The 19,539-nt window shown below is 49.0% G+C and overlaps 1 protein-coding gene across 2 annotated transcripts in view; it reads left to right on the forward strand.

The window, feature by feature from the left end:
- The window catches only part of LOC147692265 (actin-related protein 2-like), a 201,195-nt gene extending 192,983 nt beyond the window's left edge, over positions 1-8,212 (forward strand). The window contains exons 9-10 of one of the 2 annotated variants that reach the window (XR_015300016.1): positions 4,544-6,719; positions 6,775-8,212. Coding sequence is in view for 1 of the 2 variants with exons in the window: in XM_086938523.1 (XP_086794649.1) it covers positions 4,544-4,714 (171 nt within the window). In the remaining variant the exon portion in view is untranslated. Of the gene's footprint in view, positions 1-4,543 lie in introns of both variants that reach the window. The other variant, XM_086938523.1, reaches the window with a different exon arrangement.
- The last annotated feature ends 11,327 nt before the right edge of the window (positions 8,213-19,539 follow it).

Genomic DNA, 19,539 nt, shown 5'->3' on the forward strand with positions numbered 1-19,539 from the left:
AGAATCTCATTGACCGCTAGATTAATGATTTCTGCCCCGAAAACTAGAGGTTTAGGGGGGCATGGGTCATTTGGGGACCCTGACTTTATAGTTTTGAGAGCCATAAGAGTCCATTCTGAAAGGATAGCTTCAAAGGAGCTTGGCTTTAAATTGCTTTCAGATGTCTCCTTACTTGGAGTTTCTAAATCTATAGCTGGTGTTCTGCCTACTCCTAGGCTTGCCTGAATACTTTGGACTTTTGATGAGAAAAAACCTGCCAGTTTTTCTCACCATTCACCCGAGGCCTCTTGGGAGTGTCAGCTGATTGGGTCATAACACTCTCTAAACTATTGCGAAAATCTCTTTAGAGCAATTACTTGACTTTCCAATTCTCTCGTAATAATTTGTTTCGCTTTCGTTATGGCCACATTATAATTCTTTGGTGCTTTTTTAAAGTAGTATTTATCCACCAAAATATTTTTACTCCTCCATTCGCCTTGCCACGCTTTTTTCCATTTTGAGAGTGGCGCAAACCAGGGTTTGGAGGGTGTGCCTGTAGAAACTCTGCACTGGAGGACAGGGGCAAACTGCTCGGTAGTATTTTTGAGCCATGTGTTCCGAGTTAGAATCTCCATAAAATCAAGAGGATAAATCTTAGTAAAGGCTTTCACCCTATGGATTCTCCAGTTCGCTATCTTATCCAATTTTATAGGGAGCTGCCAAGAGAACCTAATCAGAGAGTGGTCTGACCAAGTCAAAAGTAGTGGATCGTCCATATGCAAAGCCATATTAGGACATACTTGGTACAATATGTGACCCCCTTGTTGGGTTGACTTCAGCACATATAGGTTCAAGCTGATCTATTTCATAGACTCTTTAAATTCCATTGCCTTGCCATCGCTTAATTTGTCTAGGTGCAAATTAAATTCACCTAAGAACAAAAAGTGAGAGTATCTTAGGGCAAGGTGTGCAATGGCCTTGTCCAGTGATTTTAGAAAGGATAGTACTGGACTTGATGGCCTTTCCACCAAAACTCCTGCAATTCAGTGCTTATGTGATATGCTAATGCAAAAACGCATTGCTTCTGCTCCCATTAGTTCAGTAATCTCAGTACAGGAAACCCCCATTGTTCCTTCCCAATGATTGCTAGTCCACCTCCCCTCCTTCCGGTCCCTCCTAAAAAATCTTAAAACCCTTGGGTATGGCCATAGCAATGATAGTATTTGAGTCTTCGGAGAGCCATGTTTCTGTAATACACAGCAAATTGAGCACCCCCTCATCTAACAGATCAAAGATGTTATGCACATATTTTTGTATGGCGCGTGCGTTGATTAATCGGCCATGACCATCGACGTGCCTGTTTCCAATGTCCTTGCTTGAGTCGATTTCTAACAATCCCTGGTGAACTGGAAGTTGCATTCAGGGCAACAATTATTTAACCTCGCCAGAGGGGCCCGCGCTCCTTTAAGCATTTACTGGTTGGCACAAGATGTAGAAGCTCCGTTCTGCTGTATTTAATACTGGTCTTACCTTCAGGAGACACCAGGGCAGTGTGGCTGGTGCTGGATGCTGACGGGCTTACCTTGGCTGCGCCTTCGTGATACAAGAGGTGCGTGTGTCCCTGCAACGTGTCTCTTTTTATGATGAGCTGTGACCACCGTCATCACCCTTGTGAACACTAGAGGGGCGCTGGTAAGGCCAAAAGAAGCGCGGTGAACGGAACATTTGTGTACCACTGTGAACCAAAGGTAACATCCTTGGCCTGGCAGGACGGGGATATGGAAATAAGCGTCCTGCTGATCCAACTCCAACATCCTGGGTTGACAGTAGACCGAACTTGGGCTAGGGTGAGCATTTTTAACTTCTCCTTCCGGAGGAAGAAGTGGAGGGCCCGGAGGTCTAGGATAGGATGCAGGCCTTGTCCTTTTTGGGCTCCAGAGAGTAGCGTTAATAGCAACCACGATCTTCTTCTGACAAAAGGGCCCTCTCTATGGGTCCCTTGGCCAAGAGAGAACACTTCCTTGCGGAGATGTGCCAAATGATCCTCGGACCTGCAATCTTAAGAGGGTGGGTTAGACTCGAAGGGAAGGGAGTAGCCCCTTTGGACTATTTGCAGGACTATTTGTAGGACCCACCTGTCAGACGTGATGGACTGCCAGCAAAGGACGTGATGATAAATCCTTCCCAGACTGGCTTGTGGTGGGCCTGGAACATCAGACTAGGAAGGTTTGGAGGCGGTGGCAGGGGAGGAAAGGGTGGACTGGGCTGCCCGCTAGCTCCCTGACCCACGAGGGCACTGGGTCCCACGGCCGCAGCCACACAGAGGCTGGACAGCTTGCATGACTCGGTGGCTGGGCTGGACAGGACGTGGCTGGGCACCCCTTCCATAGCCACGAAAGGCAGACTGAGGTGGACGGAGGTAGCCGTCAGGCCCACGGATCTGGCCATAGCTCGAGAATCCTTGAAGCGATTGAGTGCTGAGTCTGCCTTATCGCCAAACTGGGGAGTGCCATTAAAGGACATCTCCATCAACCCCTTCTGTGTTCAGGGCTGCCCCCTAAATACTGTTTTTAGGGGGAGCTTTAGGGGTCTTGAGATCAGTAAACAATGGGCTACTGACCTTAGGGGGACTACACACTTGGTGTGCTCACCCCAAGTGAGGAATGGGCATAACCCCGAACACTGATTGGAGAGTGCCTGCCATCTGCAAGATGGCGGGCACTGAAGAGTGGGCTTCACCTGAGAGGTGGGGCTGGCAGAGGTGGGCACAACTTCTGGACTGTTCTAATTTTCCCCACTTGTTCTTCCACCAAAAAGGGGGTTGACTGGAAAGGTGCCTGCTCCTGATAGTAGGAAAGGTTTGGAGACGCGTCACAAAGGTGGCAAGGCCTTTGAAGCTCCCCTGCGCAGATGGCTCTTCTTGACCAGGGAGATCTGGGCGCAGGGAGTGAAGGCTAACCCCCCCCCCACCCCCCACCCACCCCACCCATGGGTCCAGAAACATGTCTAGTGGTGGCAGGCTGGCGTTTACCAGTCAGGGATACCAGCAGAGGCTGGTCGTTTTTTCAGGGGTCCTCTCTAAGATGCCCTCTAAGTACATGGCATAATAAATCCCACACTGGCATCAGTGTGGGTGTATTATGCAAAGAAGGCTGTTACCACGGAGAGGATCTGATTGGAAGTGTGTTTACTCCCTTGTGGACCCAGAAGGACGTTTCGTGGTACTGAATGGGAGATTGTGCTGTAGGGAGGTGACACTAGCTGCTGTATACGGCCCAAACACGGACTCCCCTGACTTTTTTAGGCTATTGCGGTCTAAGATTAAAGCAATAGGTTGCCGTACTGTACTCTGGGGTGGGGACTTTACCGCAGTACTCTCAGACACTGCGGATAGACAGGGGACAGCTAGAACACTACATCCACAAGCACGCACGAAAAAAAAAGAAAAGAAAAACAATTGATTTAGACACTGTAGGGGTATAGTGCTCATGCAACTGTACCCTCAACAGCGGTATAGTGCACCCAGCTAGAGGAGTGTCTTACCTATACCATAGGCAGTGGGTACAGGCATGGCACACAGGTATGTGTGTGATATCGATTTCACTTTTCTCTGCATCAAAACACACAGCCTGCAAAGGCAGTGTGTATGTGTTAAGGTACAGGACCACTAAAGGTGGCACAATATATGCTGCAGCCCTTAGACAAGGGACTTGCATGTGGACAGAGAGGTGCCAATTGGGGGTACAAAGGTACAGTTTCAGGAGAGAACACCAGACCAGGGAACCTGATTGGCGGCAGGGACCCAGGGCACATCAAGTCAAAGTGCATCAGAAGTCTGGCATAAAGTGTGGGGGTGGGAAGGTTACTGCAACAGAAATCCACTTTCCTACACTTGTGCACACAACAAACAGTCTTAGAAAATAGACAGGTTTCAAGTCATATGTGAAATTTAAGGGAATATGTGGATAGGTTGGAAAGGCAGCGGAAATGTATCTGGGTATGAGAAAGGGAGCAGGATAGCTGATGGTGGCGAGTGGAGGAGAGGAGTTGCAGAGAGGGAAGGGGCACTGTTTACTGAGTTATCCCCGGACCTTTACTAAGAAGACTGCAAATCCGTATATGCCAAAAATTGGCACATACTGGTTTCTGTTTTGTGATATACAAAATTATTTTTCTTTTATTCATGCAGTTGGCCTATGATTGATCTGCACAGCAAATGAAAGTTACTTAGCTCGAACACTACTTTTGGAGTTGACGTGTGTTCCCATTTCTCTGTGACCTATCGAGACGACCACAAGGTGGAAAAACAGCTTGACAAAAAAATCTGAGGATGAGATGGACTTAAACTGCATTTTCTTCAATGTCACTTGGGGTCCACTTAACACAAAATGTTCAAGGCCCAAAGAGTATTTTTTTTTCAAAGTATATGCAAAATGTGTCCATTTTATAAAGACCACAAGCTTCAAAAGTAATGTTACGTGTCAATAATTCTTTCTTTATGCACTCTGATCTGTTCCCTGCTTTCTTTTGCACTCATTGTCATTTTGTGATTTTCTTGCTTTAGAAATTCAAGATCCGAATTGAGGATCCACCACGCCGGAAGCACATGGTCTTCCTGGGAGGGGCAGTTCTAGCCGACATTATGAAGGACAAGGACAGCTTCTGGATGACTCGACAAGAGTACCTGGAGAAAGGAGTCCGCATCCTTGAGAAACTTGGTGTAACCGTTCGATAGGAGAGGGTGAAGTTCGGATTCTTGCCCTCCCCTGCCCGACTCCATGAAAGGATACAAGGAAACATTAGCAGCATCAGGAAAATCTGTTCTATGCATCCGGCTCCTCTCCTGCGTCCAAAGAAAAGAGCACTTCTGAACAAAAGGACCAAAATTACTGTCTAGCATTCGCTCTGCGCATCCTTTCCATTAGTGAACTTGCAGGATGGGTACCGAGTCAACATGTGGCCTTACGAGGTCTGACCTGCAAACCGTGCATCTTGAGATCTAAGGTTTTGACTGTACTTCTTAAGACGAACGAGTGGGTATGACTTTAGTAATCTGGAAGCCTTCTGACTCGATCCCTGTACGATTTTCATGAGCGATGGATATATGTAATCTTCTGCCACAAAGTTTTGATTTCATTGTTCCCAGTACTAACCAACAGGGACGTCTTTCTATGACATTTCTTACTAATGATTTATCTTCAATAAAATGTGCACTTTCACAGATCTCTCCTTCTGTCGGGGCTTGATCTAACAAATAATAATTTCCTGTTAAGAGCATAACTGCAATTACATCCCTTCCTCTTGGCTTTCCAACAGTGGTTTCATATGCTGTGATCATGTGTTCGATCCAGGTTGAACTTCAAAGTAATCTCTCTCATTTATGAATGCACATCATTTCAGCTCTTCTTAAACTGTTTATTTCAACGGTGATGTCACTTCCTGTTGATTTGTCATTAAGGACCTCTTTACTGATTATTTCTTTTATTCTTATCTGACTTACTACCTTCACTTGAAGTGATCTTTCCTCCAGTCAAGAATTGTGATTGCACCTGCTGTACTATTTCCATTGTGATTTCACCTGCTGTTCTGATTTGCCCGTCCTTGCATTTTTGTAGTTGGATTTGCTTCTTCAGTGGTAATGCATCCCTTCAGCCCTTTCCAGCACCATTGTCGGTGGATAATGCTCCTGATATACCATCACTTGTTCTTTAAACCTTTTGTCGAGTATTCAGTCCCTTTTAGTTGCCAATGCATATCCATTGGCATCACATTGTTCTGGGAAGGGCTTGGATGCTCTGCATACTCCTTGTCAATGTTGTTGTTGCTGGGGTGTCTGTTCCTGGTAGGTTGACTTAATCTGAGGATTGATACTCTCTTTTTAAAGGTGCAGGAGTAAGCTAGGAAAAACTGGTACATTTTGTTGCATTGATTGGTCTCTATTTGGGACTGCAGTTTCAAGGTCCCACAGGATTACCTTTGTGATGGCAGAACTTTCCATTCTTTACAGGTTTTTACCTGTTATTGTTGAAGTATACTTGCCTAGAAGCGTAGCCATTGTGTATTCGTTGGGGATTCATTATACAAATTAAGAATCTTGCTTGATCCTGTGGCTTTTGTTCTTGCAGAAACCCACTTATTTTCACCCAAGATTCTTTGGCTAGAACACACTACTGCTTCCAAGGCATCTTCAGAAACAATTAACAGTTAAATATAGGGATTTTCTTTTAGCTGTGTTTACGTCTTGGGATATATGCAGTTTTGTTGATATTGCCATATGATATAACAAGTAGTTCCAGTTAAAATGTTAATTTCACAAATTAAATCTTATGAGGGCAGTTTTGCAAAAATGCAGATTTCTTGCAAACATTTTGTCCCATTAATAAGGTCTCTTTAAATGTTCCTGGAGATTTTATTCTTTCATACAAAGTTAGGTATATAAAAATATAACCCTTTTGAATTCTAGTGGGTTTCCATTGACATTTTTGTAAGCCATGTACATTGGACTGACCATTTAATATCTTTTGTGGTGAGAAGTCATAATGGGTGGATGCAGTATCACAAAATGATACTGTCACAGCATATGGGTAAATCTCTTCCTTCTCCTCATGACCTTGACACACCATAGTCAAGTTTCACGTTTCTTATTCCCTGCCCTCTCAGCTATGCTGAAGACCTTTATTTCATTATAGCTTTTTGCGCAAAAGTAGGTGTAAAAAGATGGGCTTTTTAACCTCTTCGCTGCTGATGACGAGCTCAGCTCGTCATCAGCCACGGTGGTCGTGTGCGGATGACGAGCTGAGCTCGTCATGTAACGCAGCTTTTTAAAATTTACCGCACACAGCGGGAAAAGCCGCCTCAGCGATGCGGTTAAGTATACAAGATGTTTCTGAAACTGGCCAATCTGGTACAGATGAAACTGTGCACATGATGGGCCCATGCATGAATATAGGCATCTCTTCTATTGGCACACCAAATTATTGCATCTATGTAAGAATATTGCAATTGTTGCCAGCAGGTGATTGGCAGGTTAAAAAGGTCGCCATGCTAGTTAGACATGTTTCTAATGTGTCTGTCTGGTATGGTCTATTGCCACATAAATGTGTAGAGAAACACCATTTTTTTTATTGGTTATGGACTGTTACCTTAAGACATCTGGAGGTACATGTTGGTGTGTCCTGCTTCTTCTTACTGTCTAGAAATAGTACATATTAGCCAGCCTTCTTGTTCTAGCAAGATTTCGCGGAGGACCCTGTTGTGTTTAGTTTGAATGTACGTCTTTAAGCTCCTAAAAATGCTTTTATTTTTAAAGCTCCTTTACAAATTGCTAGGTATGTCGGGACAGTGACTTTCAGAAGTGAGTAGTACATTTTGTTGTTTCAGGAGAGCATCGCGTTTGATTCATTTACCAAGATAGTCTGTAATGGTCGAGCCAGAAACTGATTCAGGCTTGCCATTTGTGCTACTGACTATCTAGCCATTTTAAGGTATGTATCACAAAATGTAAACACTTTGAACTCTGTCTGGGGTGAGTAGAATAACTGTCATCTCTGAATAGATGCAAATATATGCACTCTGTGTCACCTCCCAGTACTGATGGGGTCTCACACACCAGATGAAAGAAGTGCTTCTCAAATAGCGTGTTTGAGAACCTGCAGTACTGGGTAAAGTGAGGGGGTTCCAGGATAAAGCAGGTCCTCAGAAGCCATGCAAGAAATACATTTTGACCAAAAGGTACACACATATTGGGCTGGAGCACGACCTGTGCTCAAGATACGGTTAGGGAAGCAAAAACGTGGCATTTGGCAAAAAAATGGGCCAGGAAGTGGTTTTGGAGGCATTACAAAAATTCTCAGAGGTGCAGCAAAACGGTTGAAATACCAAGAATGTGTTCTTTTTTTTATATGAGCAAATACTGCCTCAAGTGTCAAAGCAGAGGCAGAGTTATTCCATGTCTGATTGGTTGGCGGTGATTAAAAGGGTATGGTTTATGTTTATTTCCTTCAAAAAAAATCCTGTGGTGTCCCCCAACTGTTTTCTCATCTTTCCAACGAGATTTACTTATTGTTTTTGGCCTTATGTTGTTTCTTCTTTCTCCCCCTGCTTAAAAATTTAGAATTGTTAAGACTGTAACTAGCAGTAACTGATCTTGGCCCGCCAATCATTTAGAGACAGAATTCCCTGTACTGCACACTCACATTTTTGGGGAACAGGAATAATAAAATGCCTTTTTGAACTGTGGCTCCATTTTTGTTGTTTTTGATGTGTCCATGTCTCTTTTATTTGTGCTTGTAGTTTCCCCGTGCTACTCTGTTTCTCGTTTTAGGATTGACTCTGTTGGGTCTTTTTTTTTCTCTGCTTACTGGTTACACCCGGAGTCTTGCAACTCTACAGTTACTGATCCAGGGGTTAAAAAATTTGGAACTGATAGCTACATTTATTACTACTGTTAAACTGTTTCTATAATCCTGATTTAATTCAAGCTATTGCTGGTACAAAAAGGGGGTGGGGATGAACGGAGCATCTGAATAAATCAAACACTCACACCCAGTCATAAGATCTAGGTTTAATCCATCACCGTTCTTTAGCCCACTCTGCCACCCCAGTTCAGACATGGCTATATGCAAAACAGTCTGACCCTGTGCCTCATGGGAACAGTCCAGCCCGAACTGCCAAGCCATGTCTTCCCTGGACCGGGAACAAGCTTCCGAGGACCGGTTTCTGGCATGTCAGCCGTCTTCAGCCCAGCTTGCTTGAATCAAGTGGCAAGGGACTCACGTCTGAGCATACCCTGCCACACTTATGGCGGCCAAAAGCGGTACAAAAGGGGGTGGCGATGGACGGATCATCTGAATCAAACACTCACACCCAGTCAAAACATCTGGGTTTAATCCATCACCGTTCATGTCTGAACTGGCAGAGTGGGCTAAAGAACGGTGATGGATTAAACCCAGATCTTTTGACTGGGTGTGAGTGTTTGATTGATTCAGATGCTCCGTCCATCACCACCCCCTCACCACCGCATTTTCGATGCATGGTCATCGAAAAATTATCGTCTGATGGAAAACTTCTACTTAGCAAATTAGTAACACTACACCACACAATGGCTCCTGTGCCCTGCAAGATCGCCTAACATCATTGTTCCACCCCAGGCGACCCAGTTATCCTCTCCCAGCAACCCTCCCCTGAGAGTCTGGTGGTGTAGGCCTCAACCTCTACGGTCAACTCAAATGCGATCCCATCAACTTCACTGGTCAGGGAATCCAAGAGACTGGACACCTTTGGTAAGCACATATTTTCATCCAACTGCCTAGCCTTGCGGTCAGTGATCACCACATGTCTCTTGGGCCATTATTCCCACACCTTGTAGGATTCTGTAGCAGAGATGCTTCCCGAGGAGGGCTGCACTATGCTCAACTAGGCCCTTGTACATGGTCAGGATGCAGCAAAGTTTCCCATTAGTTTCTGGCTGCACACAACTGACTTCCAGGGCAGAGCCATGGCCTCCACAGTGGCACTCCATCGCTGTGCCTGGGAGTGGCCCACTGGGTTTCCAAGCCTCTTTTGCTATAAGGCGGACACGACGCTCGTCGCTTTCGAGAGACCAGAGTCGCCGCCCATTCTCTCAGGCTTTCCTTGCCTGCCCGATCTCAGCAGCAGTCCTTTCGTCCCTCCCTCAGCAGTGGCATCTATGGGCACTTGGTCTACCAGCTGTAGCCGCCGATAAAACAACCTGACAATCCTTTCATGGACAGAGCTGAGGATCCCATAAAAGAGCGGAAGCCAAACCCAGCAAGCTGACTAGTCCCCCATCCCTCTAGCAGCCACATCCTTTAAGCCCCTTTATTATACCCACCATCCCACTGGTGGCAGGATCAAGCAAGACCTGTCCCATGGGTCTGCAATTACTTCTGAGAAGTGGGTGCTTCAGATTGTGAAGCAGGTGTACGCCATTTCATTCATGTAAACCCTTTCGTGTGTTCCCTCATCCCAAGAATGGAACAAACATCAATATCTCAACTGGTGTAGCTAAGGAGGACGGTTAGGTGTGTAAGTCAGAAACTTTACATGGGAGGACAGACCAGGAGACTCTTGGAAATTTTTTAGAATGTGCATCCAGCATCATATATTTGAAAACAGCGGACAAATTACATAAATAAACATAGTTAGAACAGCACTGTAGGCTAAAATGCATGAACAACCCAAATTGACCTTGGTGCTAGAGTGTGAAAGTGACATAAAAAGTGGCGACGCAAGTGACAATTGGTGAACAGCGAAAAAAGAACGGCGCGATATGTGAGGAATAATGTACAGGGAATGGGGTGGTTCCAGACATTAATGTACGGTTAACAAAAGAATTGAGAACGATTTTGTTGGAACCACGAAGGCTGCCCTTTAGTCGCGCTGAAGGGTCAACAGCGTTTCGATCCAATGACTCTGGATCATCATCAGGACAGGGTTGTCAATTAATCCTGCCACCCCCCCCGCCGCAGATGTTCCGCCCGGACACGGCCTTAATAAACAAGTTACTTACCTTCGGTAACGATATAGAAACAGTAGTTAGTATTAGATTCCTTACCTTAGAATATCCCCAGGCGTCAGTCTGGATCCGGAAACTTTTGCGTAGCAGTACCCCTGCGTCGTCTGCAGGCGTCCCCTGCGGCTCCGCGTCCGTCGTTGGCGTCGTGCGCCGTGATGACGTCGCTGGAGTATATAGACGCCGCCTCCGCGTGCTGACGTCAGTTCTTTGTACACAGCTTATCTGCGCCAGAACACGCAGAGCCATGTGAGAACCAACACTGGTGCCATTTGAAACTAGGGCCCTGAAAGGGATGACCTTAACCCTAGGTATCAGTTCGCAGAACGGGGAGGATGGGTGGGGCGGTAAGGAATCTAATACTAACTACTGTTTCTTACAGATATATCGTTACCGAAGGTAAGTAACTTGTTCATCTGAAAAACAGGTTAGTATTAGATTCCTTACCTTAGAAAAGATACCCCAGCAATACCAACCCCGGTGGTGGGTCTGCGAACCAATACAATCCTACATCAGAAAGTCCTGGAGGACCGAACGGCCAAAGAAGCCATCCCTCCAGACTTGACTGTCCAGGCAGTAGTGCCTCGCAAAGGTGTGCAGCGAGGCCCACGTAGCCGCCTGGCAAATGTCCTGCAAAGGGACTCCCCGACCCAGGGCAGTAGTAGCCGCCGTGGCCCGAGTGGAATGGGCCCTCAGCCCAACAGGAGGCTCCTTCCGAGCCAAAGAGTAGCACGCTTTGATGCACAGAACGACCCACCGAGAGATGGTCCGTTTATGTACCGCCCGTCCCTTCTTCGCACCCACGTAGCCAACAAACAGTTGGTCATCCACCCGGAACTGGCGTGTGCGATCCATATAAAATGAAAGCACGTGTTTTGGGTCCAGACGATGGAGCCGCTCTTCATCCTTTGAAGGATGCGGAGGCGGGAAGAAGGAAGGGAGGGTGATGGACTGCCCGATGTGAAAAGCAGAGACAACCTTGGACAGGAAAGAAGGTCTAGTTCTCAAAACCACCTTGTCAGGATGAATGGACAGGAAAGGAGGTTTGACAGAAAGAGCCTGGAGCTCACTCACTCTCCTGGCAGAGGTGATGGCAACCAGGAAAGCCGTCTTTAAAGTCAGGAGATGGAGAGGACAGGAATGAAGGGGCTCAAAGGGAGCACACATCAAGAAGGTTAGAACCAGGTTCAAGTCCCACTGAGGCATCACAAACGGAACAGGTGGATACATGTGTGTGATGCCCTTCAAGAATCTTGTTACAATGGGGGACTTGAACAAAGAAGGTTGATCAGGCAGCCTCAGAAAGGCTGAAAGGGCAGAAAGGTAGCCCTTGATAGTGCCCAGAGCAGAGCCCTGCTGGGCAAGAGAAAGAAGGAAGAGAAGAACCTCATAAAGAGGGGCAGAAATTGGATCCACAGCCTTTGCTGTGCACCATGCCACAAATTTGTTCCACCGACAGGCGTATACCGATTTCGTGGAGGAAAGCCTGGCTGCCAGAATCACATCACAGACTTCAGGAGGCAAGTCAAATGGCCTCAACTGCCGCCGCTCAATCTCCACGCATGGAGGTGGAGGCTGGACAGGTTCGGGTGGAGGACCGTCCCCTGCTGCTGCGACAGAAGGTCCTCCTGAAGTGGCAGGCGGATCGGGGGACCGACTGACATGCTGAGTAGCTCGGGATACCAGTACATTCGAGCCCAGTCCGGAGCCACAAGGATGACTTGGGCCCGGTCGCGCCTGATCTTCTTCAGCACTTTGGGCAGAAGTGGTATAGGCGGAAAGGCGTATAACAGACCGCAACTCCACTCGTGCCGAAAGGCGTCGCCGTGCGAGTGCCGTCTTGGAAACTCCAACGTGCAAAACTGATGACATTGCGCGTTCTCTTCTGTGGCGAATAGATCTAACCAAGGCTCTCCCCATCGCCGAAAGAGGCCTTGCGCCACGTCCGAGTTCAGACGCCATTCGTGATCCATTGAGCACCGACGGCTGAGTTCGTCCGCCCTGGCGTTCAGAGAACCTGCCAGGTGTTGAACCGTCAGAGTCACGCCCTGACGTTCCAGCCATTGCCAGAGGTGCAGAGCCTCCTGGCAAAGGGTCCACGACCCCACCCCGCCCTGCTTGTTGCAGTACCACATGGTGGTGGTGTTGTCCGTGAACACCTGCACTACACTCCCGTTGACAAAGGGGGGGAATGCCTTCAGTGCCAAACGAATCGCCCGGAGCTCCAACAGGTTGATATGGAGCCGGGACTCCGCCGGAGACCAGATGCCTCTGATCTCTGCCTCTCCCAGGTGGCCTCCCCAGCCCTGGAGGGACGCGTCCGTCACAACAACGTGCTCCGGTTGGGGAAGGGAGAGGGATCTGCCTCTGACCCAATCGCGGTCCGTAAGCCACCACTGCAGTTGTCTTGCAGTGCCCTCTGAGATCAAGACATGGTCGGACAGGTTGCCCTGATGCTGGGCCCACTGAAACTTCAGGTCCCACTGCAGAGCCCGCATCCGCCACCGGGCGTGATGCACCAGAAGGATGCAGGAAGCCATCAGCCCCAGCAGCCGCAGCGTCAACCTGACCGAAACCCGGGATAACGGCTGAAAGATGGGAATCAAAACCTGTATATCCTGGACTCGCCGTTCCGGAGGATAAACCCGAAACTGCGCCGAGAACCGTTCCGATGAAAAGGAGCTTTTGAGAGGGACACAGGTGTGATTTCGGCACATTGATGGAGAACCCCAGCTCGTGCAGGAGGTCTGCCGTAATCTGAAGGTGGTGGACGACTGTCTGGGGCGAGTCCGCCTTCAACAACCAGTCGTCTAGGTAGGGGAAGACTGAAACCCCTAACCTGCGCAGATGGGCTGCGACCACCGCCATCACCTTTGTGAACACCCATGGGGCGCTGGTAAGGCCGAAGGGGAGCACGATAAACTGAAAGTGCTCGTGGCCTACCGTGAACCGCAGGTAACGCCTGTGGGCCGGCAGGACGGGGATGTGAAAATACACATCCTGCAAGTCCAACGCTACCATCCAGTCTTGCGGGTCGAGAGCAGCCAAGACCTGAGCCAAAGTCAACATCTTGAACTTCTCCTTCCGGAGGAAGCCGTTGACGCTCCTGAGATCCAAGATAGGACGTATCCCCCCTTTGTCCTTCTTGGGCACCAGAAAGTAGTGGGAATAGCAACCACGTCCTACTTCTGGCCCAGGAACGCGCTCGATGGCCCCCTTGGCCAAGAGGGCCGTAACTTCCTCCTGCAGAAGTGTCAAGTGGTCCCCCGACATACGGTGATTCTGCGGTGGCATGGCTGGAGGAGTGGTCTCGAAGGGGAGGGAGTAGCCCCTTCAGACGAGCTGCAGCACCCACCTGTCCGATGTTATCGTGCGCCAGTCGGAGAGGTGATGGCGAACCCTGCCACCCACCGGCGTCACATGGGCCTGAAAGCACGGACTAGGAGGATTTAGTGGCGGATGCTGCGGGCGGCGGTTTCCACGGCCGCCACCGCTTTGATAAGTCTGTTGCGGTGCGTGGCTGGCAGCACAGTGGGACCACCCCTTCCTTGGCCACGAAAGGAGCGAAACGAACCCGTTTGCTGGCGGTGGGTCGAGAGACCCAAGGACTTGGCCGTGACTCTGGAGTCCTTGAAGCGCTCCAGCGCGTGGTCCGCTTTGTCGCCGAACAGGTGACTGCCATCAAACGGCATGTCCATCAATGCATTCTGGACATCTGCCGAGAAGTTGGTGGATCTCAGCCATGCGTGGCGACGAATCGCCACCGTCGTGGACATCGCTCTGCCCAGTGAGTCGTCGTATCAAGACCACACCTGATGGAGTATCTTGCTGCGTCTCAGCCTTCAATCATAGCCTTGCCGAGCTTAGCCCGTACCTCCGGCGGGCATTCAGGCAGCAGGTCCGCGACCGTATCCCACAGAGAGTGGGTGTAGCGGCCCAAGAGGCACGCGGTGTTGCAAGACCGCAGTCCCAGACTCAAGGACGAAAAGACCTTTTTGCCATATAGGTCGTACCTCTTAGATTCCGTGTCGGGCGGGGCCGACGGGAATGCCGTTTGGGAAGTGGAGGCCTGGATCACCAGACTCTCAGGGGTGGGATGGGTGGACAGAAACCTGGGGTCGTCCGAACACGGACGGTGGCGTCTGGCCACGTTCCTGTCAACAGGCGAACCTGAAGCGGGCCTGGACCACGTGCCCAAAAGAACGTCAGTTAAGGCCTCGTTGAACGGCAGCAGTGGCTCCGGGGGAGTCGGAGGTACGATGACGACGCCCCGACTTCTTGTGCTTCCTACCTGAGGAACCAGATGAATGATGACGACTCCCGGAGCGCTCGTGACGGCTCCGCGACCGCTCCCTCGATCGCTCCCTTGACCTCCGGCCGGACCGGGACCGCTCTCGATGCGGGGCCGACACCCGGAGCTCGAGCAGCTTGCGGGACCGCTCCCGTCTAGCCTTATTCGTCAAGGCCCGGCAATCGACGCAGGCGTCCACGTCGTGGTCGGGCCCAGGCACCAGAGGCAGAGTCGGTGATGGTCTGTGACCGACATCGTACGGTCACAGTCGTCACAGTTCTTAAAACCGGGCATCCTACCGGCACCGTAGAAGAGTTCAAAAATGATCAAAGATCAAAAACTTGGTCAAAAGACCGGAGTACTGCACTTCTCGGATCTGCGCTAACTGGCGCGGAAAAAAGAAGAACTGACGTCTGCGCGCGGAGGCGGCGTCTATATACTCCAGCGACGTCATCACGGCGCACGACGCCGACGACTGACGCGGAGCCGCAGGGGACGCCTGCAGACGACGCCTACCGACGTGCAGGGGTACTGCTACGCAAAAGTTTCCGGATCCAGACTGACGCCTGGGGATATTCTAAGGTAAGGAATCTAATACTAACCTGTTTCTTTCAGATTGACCCCGTTGCACCCAAGGTAAGGGGACTACCCGTGGTTTTCCTTCCTTTTCGCCCCTGCACCTCACCAACTGTCCTTCATCCTAACCCCCGTCATCCCTCCCTCACCCCACAGGACTCCGCTGACCTGCCTGACACCGCGGCAATGCTTCGAAGCTCCCCTGAAGCGGGTACACTCTCCCCCCAAGGTATTGTGGCCTCTCTCTCGCCCCCCGACCTCACAGCAGACTGCCCCACCTGGCCATACTAATCGGCCCATTTTCATTAACCACCGCGCTTCTCCCCCGGCTGCCCTACATTGGTGTCCTGCACACGGCCACACTCCAGACGGCCGCGCCACTCCCTACACACCTTCCAGGCTCCTTGTAACTAACACGATCCTCCACATTTAGCCTGCAGCTACAGAACCGCCATTTTATTCTCTTCTACCTGGGGTCTTTAACTCGCGCGTTAGCACAACCCACCCCCAACCCCCTACTGCACTGTATTTCTTTCACTTGGCCTCCCTGCATCTAACCTTGCCGTTTTCACCCCCGTGCCCCCTGGTTCCTTATAACCCACGCAACCCTCCACTCTGATTCCATAGCTCACCCACACCTAGCCACCGCTTCTTTCAAATAGCCAGCGCCTGCCACGCACTCGGACCATTTTTACTACCTACGCCCAACACCAGAGCCCATACCCCCACTGCCCTGATTCATGTCTCTGGCCTCTGCAACGTACTGGACCCGTGTTCACGGTCCCCCCCCCTCCCTCTAATTCCCAACCCTCTCCCTTCCTTATTACACCACTGCAATTAATTGACAACCCTGTTCTGATGATGATCCCGAGTCATTGGATCGAAACGCCGTTGACCCTTCAGCGTGACTGAAGGCGCAGCCTTCGTGGTTCCAACAAAATCGTTCTCAATTATTTTGTCAACCGTACATTAATGTCTGGAACCACCCCATTTACTGTATATTGCTCATATTTCACGTCCTTCTTTTTTCGATGTTCACCAATTGTCACTTGCGTCGTCACTTTCGCACTCAAGCACCAAGGTCAATTTGGGTTGTTCATGCATTTTAGCCTACAGTGCTGTTCTAACTGTATGTTTATTTATGTAATTTGTCCGCTGATTTCAAATATATGATGCTGGATGAACATTCTAAAAATTTACCAAGAGTCTCCAGATCTGTCCTCCCATGTAAAGTTTCTGACCTACACACCTAACCGTCTTCCTTAGCTACACCAGTTGAGATATTGTTGTTTGTTCCATGTACCTACCCTATTCTCAACTCGGTCTACGGGTTACACTCTTGTTGTTTTAGACAAAACCCCATCCCAAGAATTGCAGACAGAGGACCACCTCTCCTTGCTCTGTCAGGAAGTATAGGTCCTTTTTGCCAAAAGAGCCAACAAGAGGGTGCCTGCACCAGAAGTAGATTGATTGCTATTCCAGCTACTTTCTTGTGCCAAAAAATGACAGAGGACTTTCCCCTATCCTAGATTAGCAGACTTTCAACACCTTTCTATGGAAAGAGAAATAAGAAATGCTCACCTCAGCTGAGGTCCTGTCTGCTCTGGAGACTGGATGGTAGCATTGGACTTGCAGGACACATGCTCACATTCCCATCCTAATAGCCCACAGGCATTGCCTGCGGTTCACAGTGAGCCAAGAGCACTTTCAGTTTGCTGTGTTCCCTTTTTTGCCTCACCAGCGCACCTCGGTTTTTTAAGAAATCGATGGTGGTGGTTTCAGCTCATCTGGGTTAGTCGAGGGTTCCAGTCTTCGCCTATCTTGATGGATGACTGCTGAAGGGGAGCTCGCCGCAGCCAGTCGCCACCCACTTCCAGACTACAGCAAACCTTTTACACTTGCTTTGGTTTGCTCTCAACGTGGCAAAGTCACACCTGACTCTGATCAGATGCACACTTTCATCGGTGCCATTCTGGATACAGTGCACTTTTGGGCATACCCTCTGGAGTGGAGAGTCCAGGATATTCAGGCTATGATCCTGATGTTTCAGTCTCAATTCTGGATTTTGGTGAGGCTCTCTGAGGCTGCTGGACCTCATTGCTTCTTGCTTCCTATTGGTACAGCATGCCAGATCGTATAAGCAGGCTCTGAAGTGAGATCTGAAGTCCCAGTAGGCGCAGCACCAGTGGAACCTGGCCGACCCGGTCCAGATTCTGAAAGAGACTGCGAATGACCTGCAGTGGGGGTTGATGAACTGTGAATGGGTCGGTGGCCGATCCCTCTCTCTTCCCCACCCAGAGCTCACTGTGGTGACGTTGCATCGCTTATGGGTTGGGGCAGCTATCTGTGAGAGGAGATAAGGAGGCTGTGTTCTCCAGTGGAATCTAAGCTTAATTTCCTTCTTTTTGAGCTATGAATGCTCCACTTGCCATTAAAAACCTTCCTTTCATCCATCAAAGTTAGGCTGGCTCAAGTGTTTACGGACGGCACTGCCATGTGGTACTGCACCAAACTGGGTGGACTTGTGGACCCTGTGCCCTGGAGCCCAAACACATTTTCCTGGTCGTAGAGCATTTAGCTGACTCATTGAATGCCAGGGTGGACAAACTCGCCATCTGTGCCTTGCGAATGGCAACTGCATCCACAGGCGGGGCAAGGTCCTCCAAGAATGAGGAGGACCTGGGCTTGATCTGTTCGCCACTGCTGACAACGTGTAAAGTCAGCACTTGTGCACATTGGAGGTTCTAAAGCGGCTCTCGCTTGGAGATGTTTCCCTTAAGAATGGAACTCGGGAGTCCAGCATGCCTCTCCACTGATACCACTTCTACCCCTGATGTTTATGGTCCGGTGCTCGTCACGTTGACCCCCCCCTTTCAACACCACTGTCAGAGGTGTTGCTGTTTGTTTTACCTCTAACCTGAGAAGGAGTTGCCCTGGTCACTGTCAAGAGTTACTTGTTAGCTAGTTCGGCATTGCTCCAGTAGTCGGACCTAACTTACCTTTTCCAGCTACCTTTTGTGACTTTTTTCAGAAAGGTTTACAACACTTGTTCCCTCCAACCCCTTTTGCGATGTCCGAATGGGACGTCATTCTGGTCCTCACGTTTCTGAAGTGTTCCCCCTTAGAGCAACTAAACAGCTGTTATCTTTTGCTTTAAAAAGTGTCTTCTTGATGGCCATTACATCTGCTAGGAGGGTCACCAAGCTGAGGGCTCTTTTGTTCTACATTGATCACACCAAAGACTATCAAGTGGATGATCAGCTCTTTATCTGGTTCACTGAAGTGAAAAGGGGATGGATTGTACTCTACATTAAGATCTGCTTTACACTAGCTAAAAATCTGCCTCCTGGGTGCTCGTGGACCCATTCCACTGCTATTGGGCTAGCACGAGGGGTGCCTGTCCTAGACACCTGCCAAGCTGGTACATGGGCATCATACGTTCTCAAAGCACTACTGCTTTGATAGTTGGGTTCATAGAGACAGCCAATTTGCTTGTTTGCTCCTACAGGACTTTTTGGTTTCAGCCAGTTCACAGATCTGCTTCTGGAGAGGTATTGCTTGGATATCTATTCTAAGGGGAGGAATTTGCATTTAGAATTCTCTATCAGAAGAAAAAGTTATTTATGTTCTGTAACACTTTCTGGTAAATAACTAAAGATTCCTCACTAGCCCTCCCATCCTACCCACTCTTCAAACTGAGCTCTTCGTCATAAAGATCCCATTAGACACTGGTCAAAACATTGTTTTTTACGTGGCTCTGTGTTTTCCGCTCGGAAATAGTCATGAAAGAAACTGATGTCAGTGCGCCGGGGTGGCGCTTATATGGCCACGATGATGTCACGTTCGACACTGACAATGCAGCATCTCATTCCACCGTTTATTCAACATTGACCCACAATACCTCTTCTAAATGTAAATCTGTGCAATCCTCAACCAAAACCACCACAAATAACCTTACATTTAGTATATAAAAAACATACCACCCCCCGACCTCTCATACAAATCAAATATATTACCCTGCGTAGCAGAGCTGATTTTGGATCATACCAAATAAAGCTCTCCATTACTAAACCACAATTCAAACTTGTCACACTCCCACCCTATCAACCAGTAATACATGCACCTGATATAAGACTTAATAGTAGTGACCCCCTCAGCC

This window comes from Lissotriton vulgaris, chromosome 9, assembly GCF_964263255.1.
Source record: "Lissotriton vulgaris chromosome 9, aLisVul1.2, whole genome shotgun sequence".
NCBI classification, from domain to species: domain Eukaryota; kingdom Metazoa; phylum Chordata; class Amphibia; order Caudata; family Salamandridae; genus Lissotriton; species Lissotriton vulgaris.